The sequence below is a fragment of the Acromyrmex echinatior genome, chromosome 8 (genome assembly GCF_024713525.1).
Source record: "Acromyrmex echinatior isolate Ae372 chromosome 8, ASM2471352v2, whole genome shotgun sequence".
Lineage (NCBI taxonomy): Eukaryota > Metazoa > Arthropoda > Insecta > Hymenoptera > Formicidae > Acromyrmex > Acromyrmex echinatior.
The window spans coordinates 13418998-13431270 of NC_141859.1; the positions used below are offsets into that span (position 1 = coordinate 13418998).

At 38.5% G+C, this 12273-nt stretch overlaps 1 protein-coding gene, 2 long non-coding RNA genes and 1 pseudogene across 7 annotated transcripts; 3 read left to right on the top strand and 1 right to left on the bottom strand.

Moving 5' to 3' along the window:
• Window positions 1–895: 895 nt before the first annotated feature.
• Window positions 896–2128, bottom strand: LOC147908817 (uncharacterized). Its single transcript, XR_015545977.1, has 2 exons — window positions 2049–2128; window positions 896–1943 (listed from the first exon to the last, which is right to left on the bottom strand). It is a non-coding gene; the product is annotated as an uncharacterized LOC147908817 (long non-coding RNA).
• An 81-nt stretch (window positions 2129–2209) lies between these two features.
• LOC147908818 (uncharacterized) lies at window positions 2210–3467 on the top strand. The gene is made up of 2 exons (XR_015545976.1): window positions 2210–2251; window positions 2894–3467. It is a non-coding gene; the product is annotated as an uncharacterized LOC147908818 (long non-coding RNA).
• Window positions 3468–3783: 316 nt separating this feature from the next.
• Window positions 3784–5012, top strand: LOC147908819 (uncharacterized; annotated as a pseudogene).
• A 1496-nt stretch (window positions 5013–6508) lies between these two features.
• Window positions 6509–11972, top strand: MED31 (mediator complex subunit 31). 5 transcript variants are annotated; one of them, XM_011052129.2, is made up of 5 exons: window positions 10444–10645; window positions 10741–10845; window positions 10922–11019; window positions 11294–11383; window positions 11452–11972. In XM_011052129.2, exons 3-5 carry the CDS (start codon window positions 10953–10955, stop codon window positions 11763–11765), a joined length of 471 nt encoding a protein of 156 aa, XP_011050431.1. In that variant the 5' UTR covers window positions 10444–10645; window positions 10741–10845; window positions 10922–10952; the 3' UTR covers window positions 11766–11972. The 5 variants fall into 5 exon arrangements, 4 of the variants coding, with proteins under 4 accessions (XP_011050431.1, XP_087264709.1, XP_087264710.1 ...); XM_087408583.1 differs by having other exon boundaries at window positions 10771–10845; XM_087408584.1 differs by having other exon boundaries at window positions 10784–10845.
• The last annotated feature ends 301 nt before the right edge of the window (window positions 11973–12273 follow it).

The window sequence follows — 12273 nt, forward strand, 5'->3', positions numbered from 1 at the left end:
ACTTTTTAAAGTTTTACTATTAATTTATTTATTAGTATTAATTTTTTATTCTTTTTTTAATTTATTTATTTTTAGTTTTTTATTTAAATTAATTTTTTAGTTTATTAAATCCATTTAATTTTTAAAATTTATTTAATTAATTCAATTAAAAAAATTTTTTTAAATTTAACTTTATATTTTTATTTTTTTTTTAGTTGTTTTTTTATTATTATTTAAAATAGTTTTAGATTTTTAATATAATTTTTTAGTTTATTAATTTATTTTATATACGTTTTTAATTCAATTTAAAAAATTTTTTTTAATTTAAATATATTTAAAAAATTTTTTTCTTTTTTTGCTAGACTATGATTTGACAGCAGTCAGGAACCTTTTTTTAAATAATTATTTCAAACTTTTAAAAGCTCAAAATATCTTGTGATGTGTATAAATATTGGGAGTACAAATTAGTTCGATCCGTTTTTTTGTGTTCAAAATTTCAAAACAAATGAATGAACAGATTAATTAAAATAACGTAACGTCTGATTACATTAAACACATCGCGCGATATTCTATGCTGTGTACATAATGTTAAAAAAACTTTTGTATATAGTTCTTTTGTATATAGAATGTTGAAACTTACATGTTACTACATCCTTCTTCGTTTCATACGATGCGTTTTTGTCTTTAGCGAAGTACATTTTTCAATCATTTTTCATACAAGCAAGTATCGCAAGGCTAATTGCATCCGCGTAAATTGTTATATAGATGGTAAAACTTCTAGAATCGAAGAGGGAGTAACTCTTCTCTTCTTTCCAAAAATTGCGAACGTGCTGCGACACGTTTTATCGCGTTTTCTACGTATTTTCTTTGTTTGCAAGTTTATCAATGTTTATATTGGGAGTACAAATTCGGTCCGTTTTTTTGTGTCAAAAATGTATTTATTTCAAAACAAAATGAATGAACAGAGACAGATTAATTAAAGTATTGTCCATCCTGGCTACTATTTTTTCCCATCTCTCAGGCAATTTTCAAATTCCATCTCGAAAAAATGACTCGTCTTTGGAGGCGATCCAATTTTGGAGAAGTGACTTGCCAAATCGTGCTGCATCCTTCGGAACAACCAGTAATCAGAAGGAGCAATGTTCGGAGAATACGGCGGGTGCGGTAAAACATCCCATTTGAGCGTTTCCAAATATTTTTTTACGACTTTTGCGACATGAGGCCGAGCGTTGTCATAAAGAAAAATAACTTTATCATGTCTTTACTTGTATTCCGGCCGTTTTTTCTCGCAATGCACGGCTCAAACGAATCAATTATAGCCGATACCAATCGCCCGTAAAGAATCGCCAGGTTTCAGCAGTTCATAGTAAACAACACCTTTTTAATCCCACCAGATACAGAGCATGATCTTCGAACCATGAATGTTCGGCTTTGGTGTTGATGTTGAGGTCGATGGCAACGATTGACCGGGCTTAGCGTAGTATTTTTTCTTCTTGAGGTTGTCGTAGAATATCCACTTCTCATCTCCAGTCACAATCCGATGCAAAAAACCTTTTCTTTGTTGTCTTTGAATTAGTTGTTCGCAAGTGAAAAATCACCTTTCAACGTCTCTCGGTTTCAATTCATAAGGCACTCAATTTCCTTGTTTTTGAATTATTCCCAATGGCTCTTAATTATGCAGAAACGGCTTATTGAGTTACTCCCAATAATTCTGCAAGCTCCTCTTGTGTTTGACTCTGATTTTCTTCGAGTAATGCCTTTAATTCTTTATCTTCGAATTTTTTTGGCTGTCCAGAGCGAGGCTTGTCTTCAACGCTGAAATCTCCATCCTTGAAACGTCGAAACCATTCTCTACATGATTTATCAGTTGGAGCAGTGTCACTATAAACTTCGACAAGCATTCGATGGGCTTCAGCTGCACTTTTCTTCCAATTAAAGCAGAAAATTAGAACCTCTCGCAAATGCTGCTTGGTTAACACAAAATTCGATATTTCAAACACAGTAAAAATCAAGGTTTTTGTATAAAACTCAAAGCGATATAAAGTGAATATTATTAACAGATGTCTAACCTCTCTGAAAACGCCAAAATCAGCTGTCACTAAGAATCATTTGCGGCGCTGCGAGCGTTGGTCGCGGCGCTGCGAACGTTAGCTGCGGCGCTGTGAGCGCCAGTGGCGGCGCTGCATGCGTCCGGCGCTGATGCGGTCGTTCTTTCCGCTTCTTCTTCCGTTCACTCTCTCTGGTGTCATGGCGTGCCGCGTGCGGACCTCGTGTAAGTCTCTGCGATAGTCAGTAAGTTAGAACTCCGAAGTTGAGGTTCCGAATTACTTTGTGTATTCCGCGAGACCGATACCGATTACTGTTCATGTCTGTGATAATTGTTAGCGTCGTCAGATAATTTCTTAGAGTGTATTTTCATAGTTCTTGTATTGTAACTCCGCGACACGATGCCGGTATCCGAGCCGTCTTACACGCGCAATCACGTCTCTATTTTCTAATCTACATTTGTATTTAGTATTTAGTTAGTTTAATATTAAGTTTGTATTAAATCGCCTTATGACATAAAAATCAGAAGCAGTGAGTAACACTCACCATATTGCACAGCACTCGCTCCAATAGCCACACATTCACAACAGCTGGAGCCATCTTTTGAAAAATGGACCGAACTAATTTGTACTCCCAATAATTCAGTCAGTGTTCCAGAATAACCATTTCACCTCTCGTGAATGTAGAGTGGACTTAATTGATTCAAAAATTTGTACTGTTTTGCAATTTTCACTTTATTAAAGATCCTCGAATAAGAGCAACTGTAATAAGATTCAATTGCCGCCATTCAAGTGCACGCCCATTACTCGCAGTCTCTTGGCGCATGAAAAGCGAAATGAAAGAGTTGTCAATTGTCGTGTTTTGGCAGGTAGTCTCATGATGGAAGGGATAAAATGGTGTGTGCAATCTTCTATAAATCTATGGACGATTTATGACATCGCGATCAACACCATCAATTTGTGTGACACATAGACGACTGGTACTTAAGTGGCTATTTGTCGTGCTAATTCGCCGCCAACTGATGGCGTTGATCGCGATGTCATTGTGGCGTTGCGAGCGTTGGCTGCGGCGCTGCGAACGTTCGTCGCGGCGCTGAAGTTGGTCCTTCTTTCCGGCTCTTCCTTCTTTCGCTCTCTCTGGTGTCATGGCGTACTGCGTGCGGACCTCGTGTAAGCCTCTGCGATAGTTAGTAAGTTAAAACTCGGAAGTTAGGGCTCCGAATTACACTTTGTGTTCACTGCGAGATCGATACCGATTATCGATAATTGTTAGCGTCGTCGAATAAATACTCAGCATATATTTTCTTAATTTCCTGTATTCTAACCTAGCAACGCAATACCGGTATCCGAGCCGTCTTACGCACGTCTCTATTTTTGTAATCTATATTTGTTAAATAATTAGTCAAGTTTGTATTAAATCGCCTTATGGCATAAAAGTCAGAATCAGCGAGTAGCATTCATTCGCAACCTAACGATTTCCCGCCAATTGTCCTTCGCCGTTAGTTGGTCATCGCCAGCGCCCAGACTCTCGGCGCCATATTGGGGACAATAGCCGCACCAATAGCCACAAACTGATAACCCCGACGTGATTGCGTAGCGTGATGATTGTGCGTGATTCTCACGCGCGTTTAACCTTACGCGTTTCATCTCACGCGCGCGTCTTAACAAGCCGCTGACATGGCTAGTGGCTCAAGCAATCTTCCTTCGGGCAATCAGGACAGCGGTGCATCGTCGCGTGTAGTGTGCGTATAGTGCGCTTACGCGAGTCGAAATTAGATCCATGCCGTTTTGGAAGTCGAAGCCAGACCTCTGGTTCGTACAAATGAAAGCTCAATTCCTTATCGCGGGCATAACTGTAGATGAGACGAGATACAATTATGTGATACAGTGCCTTGACGATGATTCTTTGATCGAAGTTAGCGATATCGTACTCAATCCGCCTGCGATGAATAGATACGCCGCGCTCAAAGATAGATTACTAAAAAGCTTCGCGGATAGCGCCGAAAAGAAACTGCGTAGGTTATTAAACGAGGTTGATCTAGGTAACCGCCGTCCGTTGCAATTGCTCCGTCGGATGCGAGATCTCGCGCAAAAATGGCGTGTCAGAAGAAGTGCTCAAATCTTTATGGCTGCAGCGCCTACCGCAACAAGGGCAGGCTATACTAACGGCTAGCAAGCACGAACTCGAAAAGCTATCGCAACTAGCGGACCGAATAACAGACATGCTATCCACTGACGTTAACGCCGTCGCAGCGGTTACACCGACAAAAGCTAATTTAGTAGATTCGCAAATATCCGCGCTTCTACATCGAATGGAGAGATTGGAAATTCGTTTATCGCGCGACAGATCACGGGCCTCGCGGAATCTTCGTCGCAGAAACCGTTCAAGGTCACAATCGGAGAGCAAGCCGTGCTAGTATCATCGACGTTTTGGCGGAAAAGCCGTCAAGTGTACGCAACCCTGCAGTTGGAAGCCAACGTAACAGGAAAACTAGAAGCTGAACTCCCCGACGGCAGATAGTTTAGCCGCGGCAACTCGCCGTCTGATAGTCAGGGACCGTGTCACCGGCATCAAATTTCTGGTGGATACCGGAGCGAATATCTCGACCATTCCTGTTTCAAGACGCGACCGTACTCATATTGCAAACAAATACTCTACGCCGTAAACCGAACAATTATCCCTACGTATGGACAAAAGTTACTCCAGCTTGACTGGGGTAACAACATTCCCCTCGGATTTTCTAGTACATTTTAACTTGCTGCCTGACATACGGCACAAGCGCTTAATTGACGGCAATACGTTTTTTAAAGTCTCTTGTCTCGTGCCCAGCAAAGCTATTCCGGTTAACAGCGTTTGCGACGACTGTCCATTCAAAGAGATTCTAGGCAAGTTCCTTGAGATAACTACGTCGATCAAACAAACTGCACACAGTGGAACATGTAATCGAAACAATGGGTCCTCTTGTGTCAAACAAAGCCAGACGACTCAAGAATTTGAGTACATTATACAACAAGGCTTATGCAGACCTTTCAAGAGCCCTTGGGCCAGTCCACTACATCTTGTGCAGAAGAAGAATAGCGACTGGCGCCCGTGCGGGGATTACCGCAAACTCAACGAGGTAACCATTGCTCTTGCCGGACCGTTATTCGATTCCTGCAAGACAGCACGCAGTGCATGGTAAAACCGTATTTTCCACAATAGACCTAGTGCGTGCATACCAACAGATTCCAATCCGCGAATCGGATATTCCGAAAACCGCCATTATCACACCGTTCGGACTTTTCGAATTCCCTTACATGACATTCAGATTCCGTAATGCAGCATAAACTTTCATGGACCAGGTAATCGTAGGTAACTTGATTTCTGTTTCACTTACATCGATGATATTTTAATCGCTTCGTAGAACGAAACTCAGCATAAGGAGTACTTAAAGATTCTGTTCGATAGATTTCAACAGCATGGCATAGCAATCAATCCAAATAAATGCGTGTTCGAGCAGAAGAGCGTCAGCTTTCTAGGAGCACATTCAATCAGCGCTGATGGCATCAAAGCCTTACCCGAAAAAGTCCAAGCTATCGATTTTCAGGAACCAGTTATGGTCAAAGGACCTTCGATGCTTCCTAGGAATGCTCAACTTTTACAACCGGTTTCTCAAAGATCTCGTAAGCACGCAAGCACCATTGCTAAAGGTAATCTCAGAACGTAAACGCAACAACAATGCGAAAATAGAATGGACTTCTGAGTTCAAACAATCCTCTCAACGAGTTAAGGAACATCTCGCTCAAGCCACCTCGCTCGGATTTCCAAACAGCAAGGCAAGACTCTCGTTACAAACAAACGCCTCAGACAAAGCAATCGGCGCAGTATTGCAACAGTACAGTAACGGATTTTCACAACCACTCGATTTCTTTTCAAGAAAGCTCACGCCACAAACAAAGTATAGTGCATATGATAGAGAACTATTAGTTATCTATATGGCTATCAAACATTTTCGATATATGCTAGAGGGACGAAATTATCACGGATCATAAACCCCTCGTGCATGCATTCAAGAGGAAATCAGATCAAATGTCGTCAAGACAAACTCTTCAAATTACTCTTCATTTCGGAGTTCACAACCGATGTACGTCACGTTTCAGGCGCCGAAAACATTGTAGCAGATGCATTATTTCGCGCCGACACTATCGTGATGCCAACTAGTCTCGATATGCAAAAGATCACAGAAGCTCAAGCCTCGGATGACGAATTGCAACAACTAAAGCAATCTACATCAACGTCTTTGAAGCTCAAAAAGTTTACCTTATCGGAAACAGCATCCAATATTTACTGTGACACTTCAGAAGAAGAGATCAGACCTTACATTCCTGGACCATTACGAAGACGAGTTTTTGACATGGTGCATCAAATGTCGCATCCAAGTGGCAGAGCAACTCACCGGCAAATTGTACAAAAATTTGTGTGGCCCTCCATGGCTAAGAACATTAAAGAGTGGGCCCGCACTTGTCTAGCATGCCAGCAATCTAAAATTCATCGGCATACCTCGTCTACCAAAATATCAGTACCAGTACTCATTTCGAGCATGTACATATCGATATCGTAGGTCCTCTCCTCATCTCCATTCAAAAGTTTCAGGTATTTATTAACAATGATTGACTGATTTACTCGTTGGCCGGAGGCTATTCCATTACAGGATTGTACAGTAAACACGGTGGCGAAGAAGTTTTTCATTCACTGGGTAGCCAGATTCGGAGCTCCACGCCTGATCACGACCGATCAAGGCTCGCAATTCGAAGTGCAGCTGTTCAACACATTAACCCAACTCGTCGGTTCTAAATATTGTTGGACAACTGCATATCATCCAGAATCTAATGGCATCATCGAACGATGGTGCAGCATCGCTCTTTAAAAACAGCATTAATGTGCCACGATGAAACTCAATGGACTGATACATTACCAGTAGTACTACTCGAACTGAGAACTTGTCTCAAAGAGGATCTAGGCGCTTCTGTAGCGGAATTAGTGTACGGCACTACGTTCAAAGTACCGGGTGAATTTTTTTTCTCTGAAGAAATGCCGAGCGGCCCACGAATTTTCGTCGAGGATTTCCGCGTAATTATGCAAAAGTTGCGGCCTAGACCAACCTCTCATCACATTAGACCTAAGCTATTTTTCCATAAAGACTTGTATAACTGCTATCACGTCTTCTTCAAAGTAGAAGGCAACAAACGTCCTCTGGATCAACCATACACCGGACCGCATAAGGTATTAGAGCGCATTTCGGACAAAGTCTTTGCTATAGAAGTCGACGGCAAATGCATCAACGCCACTGTCGATAGACTTAAGTCCGCTTATATATTAATCCAAGACTCAGAAACTACTCTGTCCACTGCGTCTTCAACTAATATTCCAGTGCAAGGTGAACCAAAGACATATCCTAGTCCAGCAACCAAGCGAAAGACTGTTAATTTTAAGAATTAATTCGCGTAATGATACATTAAGCAAACAACCAACAAGTATAAATTTCTGTTCCATTTAATTTTATTTTTTGTTATTTTCGTTCTAGCGATAATGTAACCAGTATTTCTTTCTTTAACGTTTACACTGGGAGGGGAGTACTGTGGCGTTGCGAGCGTTGGCTGCGGCGCTGCGAACGTTCGTCGCGACGCTGAAGTTGGTCCTTCTTTCCGGCTCTTCCTTCTTTCGCTCTCTCTGGTGTCATGCCGTACTGCGTGCGGACTTCGTGTAAGTCTCTGCGATAGTTAGTAAGTTAAAACTCGGAAGTTAGGGCTCCGAATTACTTTGTGTTCACTGAGCGAGATCGATACCGATCACCGCTCATGTCTTGTGATAATTATTAGCGTCGTCGGATAAATACTCAGCGTATATTTTCTTAATTTCCCGTATTCTAACCTAGCAACGCAATACCGAGCCGTCTTACGCACGCAATCATGTCTCTATTTTTGTAATCTATATTTGTTAAATAATTAGTCAAGTTTGTATTAAACCGCCTTATGGCATAAAAGTTAGAATCAGCGAGTAGCATTCATTCACAACCTAACGATTTACAACCGCCAATTGCCCTTCGCCGTTAGTTGGTCATTACCAGCGCCATATTGGGCACAGCAACCGCACCAATAGCCACATCGTAAACATCTCTCAGCTGTCATCTCTGCTCTCAGGAAAAGAGTAGCAAACTGTTCAGGTGAATAGGTTGTGTCCAATTAGAAGCCAGGCAATTTTTTCTAATCTTTTTCATGAAGTTTTGATCGCTTTGTTTTTTATTTTAATACTGTATATAGACTTTATACAATATATTGGGTCATCTAAAAAGTATCCGCGGTTTTTTGTCACTAGATGTGTGTTGATGGTTATATATCTAGTGACAAAGTACCGCGGATACTTTTTAGATGACCCAATATACACTTTATATTTTCTTACACTACAATTTGTATTAAGAAATATATTAGGTATACAAATAAGTTTCCGTCGTTTGACAAAAGACAGCGCCACTAGCAAGCTATGGTTAAAATTGTCTGTAAAACATTATATCGTAAGGTTGGACATCTGTCAACAACATAACTTTGAAATACTAGCGATTTTGTATCAGCATCATATATTTTTTTTTGTGCGAAAATGCCGAGTTTTGAGCCGAATAAGCGTCATTTGGGAACTTTTGATTTACTTCTTTAATTTGAAGAAATCTGCAGCTGAAAGCTCATCGATTGCTTGTAGAAGCATATGGTGAGGCCTTAAGTGAGAGAAGTTATGAATGGTTTCAAAAATTTAAGAACGGTGAATTGACGTCAAAGACAAAGAACGTAGCGGAAGGCCGAAAGTGTACGAATTGGAACCATTATTGAATGAAGATTCGTGCCAAACGCAAAAAGAACTTGCACTTACATTTTGACTTACATTTTGACTCAATAAAACATTATATATCATTCTTCCACAATAAATGCTTAATTTTTTGATAAAAAACGGCGGAAACTTATTTGTACACCTAATACTGCTACAAACTTTAAGCAATGTAATTTTACACAATTTTTATTTTTTTTTAATTTCATAGAGATTTAACTTCTATAAACTTCTATGAACAAACTCAACTACCCGCCAACAGTGATGGCGTTCAGCATTGGCTAAGTGTAAGATCGATATTCATAGTCTTATATTCAAGTACAGTCTTAAGTACAGTCTTAAGAAGTCATGAACCAATCAGAAGCATTAGCGTTTTAAGACATTACTTAATCGTCTCGAAATAAGACTCGATTATGAATATCGGCCTAAAGCTCTATACTCATGATGTAAGAAGACAAAAAAGTGTACCATTTCCGAGGATACACAGTAGAAGAGTGAATTGTGAGCAAAATTTGATTGGCTATTCCAATATGCCAGCGCTATTATACACAAGAAAGTGCATAGAGGGCAAAATTTGATTGGTTGTTTCCAGTATTGCTATCATTCACAATGTACACCTTGTATTCTAGACATGTATATATGTTTAAAACTTAATAATACTCGATTTTTTTTAATAATAAATTATCAAAATATTTATGTTAATAATCGTAAATTTTTATTAAATGTCGGTAACATCATCGTTCTTCAATTATCCCCAGGCCTCCCTGGGCCCCATTGATAGTCATGAAAATTTGCCAAGGGCCAACGATCTTAAATAGTATCTCGTCAGTGTCTAAGCCGAAATGCCGACAATCTTCCTATTGGCTATTTTAACCACCATTTCAATTTAGGAAGCATTTATTGGATCATCTAAAAAATATCCGCGGTACTTTGTCACTAAATATATGACTATCAACACACATCTAGTGACAAAAAACCGCGGATACTTTTTAGATGACCCAATATATTGGCCGTAATTGTATATGTAACCTACTACGTGTTATTCTAATTGAGACGATTTAATTGGTTGACGCAAATTGTGTTTACGTAAATTACGCTGCATGTGAAAGCAGCTATAGGATGCGATCGAGTTGCCGCTACGAATGCTTCGAAGCATTTGATTAACCAATCAGAAGAAAGAATTTTACTAATTGACCAATAATAAAATAATAAAAAAAACAAATGTTTTGAAGCATCCGTAGCGACAACTCGACCGCACTCTAAGTGTATTTACATGCAAGCGTCAAGCAGCAACCAATCAACGAGGCGTTTTACAGTGGCATAAAAAATATTGGGTCATCTAAAAAGTATCCGCGGTTTTTGTCACTAGATGTGTGTTGATGGTCATATATCTAGTGACAAAGTACTGCGGATACTTTTTAGATGACTCAATATTTTTTATATCACTGCCCATATCGTCCAACTGATTGGTTGCTGCTTCCACTGCTTAACGCTTGCATGTGAATGCACCTTAAAGCATGCTGTGCAAACATAGTACATGTGCAAACGTAGCCTATGGCCGGTATCCATAGTCAGATCTTATACTCAAGAATGCAGTTTACGCCATTTTGTGTGTAATGATTTATGTAGTGTAACAGATTTTCTAACCTCAATAGTTATTAACTTTAACGCTTAATCTTGATTCGCGAGGCCTACTGTCACGTTTTTCTATCCGATTTTCATTTTGAAAATGTGTCGAATGAACCTAATTTTATCGAAATCGAAGGTGAGGTAGCTATTCTAAATAATTACCAAAGTTAGAATAAAGAGGTTTTATATCTTGAAAAAGTGAAAACATTAGCTGTTCTAAATTTATTGCAGATGCGACAATTTACGTTATGTTCACTATAGATTTCCAATACAGGCAAACAATTTTGGAATATAGCCATTATGTCACCTAACCAGGTTCATTCCGAGACAGATCAGGTATAAATAAGGACGTATCAAATATTTAATCCGCACCAATTTGATACGCGCACTAACCGTTTTAACGGTATAAAAGGGATCAACTATTCAACAAAAGTTGATGTACTATGAACCGACTAGATGATCCGCCAGGGCTCATGAAAGGCAGGAAACCATCTTTCATTGGAATGAACGGTATATTCTAGTTTTTTTTAGCACTTCTATCCTAACCTATCTTTTTCAAATTATATAGCTGTAGTTTTTAATTGACTTAGACAAATGTTTAAAAGTCACTTGACATTATATATTTTTATTTTAACCTATCTTTAACTTATTAAGTTATATAATAACCAATTTTAAGTATCACATTAGGTACATCACTACAAAATTAATTGGTAAATTTTTTCCTGATCATTTCGAAATTTATATTTTATATAAATTTATATTAATGTAAAATTTTATATTTTAGGAGCTCCGGAGACGGATGATCAGCAGCGAGTACGATTTCAGGTTGAATTAGAGTTTGTACAATGTCTTGCCAATCCAAATTACTTAAATTGTAAGTAAGAATGATCCTTGCAGTTTTAAAAGAAAAAGTTGTTTTATTTCTGATAAATGTATTTTTAGTTTTGGCACAACGTGGCTATTTCAAAGATGCGACATTCATTAATTACCTCAAATATCTATTGTACTGGAAAGAACCAGAATATGCAAAATATTTAAAGTATCCTATGTGCTTGTATTTCCTGGATTTATTACAGTATGAGCACTTTAGAAGAGAAGTTGTGAATTCTCAATGTACAAAATTTATCGACGATCAGCAGATTCTGCTATGGCAGCATTACACTAGACGTCGAACAAGACTTCTACAAACAGCTGCTGAGCAAACGCAACAAACTAATTCTCAAAACAATGGTATTGTTCAACCTAAGGTTCCCTAAAGTTGTAATTTTATATTTGTCTCATATATTCATTCTCTGTATTTAATGTTTTTTCCAATATAAATAATGCTTCTATAGGGATTAATTAACAGGTTGTTGCTTGACTGTGATAAATAATTCACAACTTTCTCACATTTTTACATTGAATCATATTCCTTTCATGTATAAATATGAGTAAATTATTTATTAAAGAAATCATTAAAAGAATATTTACTTCAGTTAATTTTTTTCTAATCAGTTTTGCGACATTAATTGTTGTATGTGCGTATATATACATATGTCTAATAATAGTCTTTCTATGTGGCGTGAACATGATAAACATCTCTATGTGGCGTGAAAATGCATTCTTTAAACAGTAACATATCGAATCAGTTTCAATCAATTTCTCGGATTGGCATTTATTAAATATCCAAGAGCATGTTCGAATTCTCATCTGGATGCTCTCTGGGTATCATCTGTCATCTTTGTTTAACTTTCGATAAACAACAAGGATGGAGTGATATCTGAT

What these genes read in the sequence shown, in the direction of transcription:
- MED31 (XM_011052126.2), top strand. Translation starts at nt 10,953, where the DNA reads ATGAACCGACTAGATGATCCGCCAGGGCTCATGAAAGGCAGGAAACCA. An exon ending in ATCTTTCATTGGAATGAACG is followed by an intron (nt 11,020 to 11,293) that starts GTATATTCTAGT and finishes TTTATATTTTAG; the next exon opens with GAGCTCCGGAGACGGATGAT. An exon ending in CAATCCAAATTACTTAAATT is followed by an intron (nt 11,384 to 11,451) that starts GTAAGTAAGAAT and finishes ATGTATTTTTAG; the next exon opens with TTTTGGCACAACGTGGCTAT.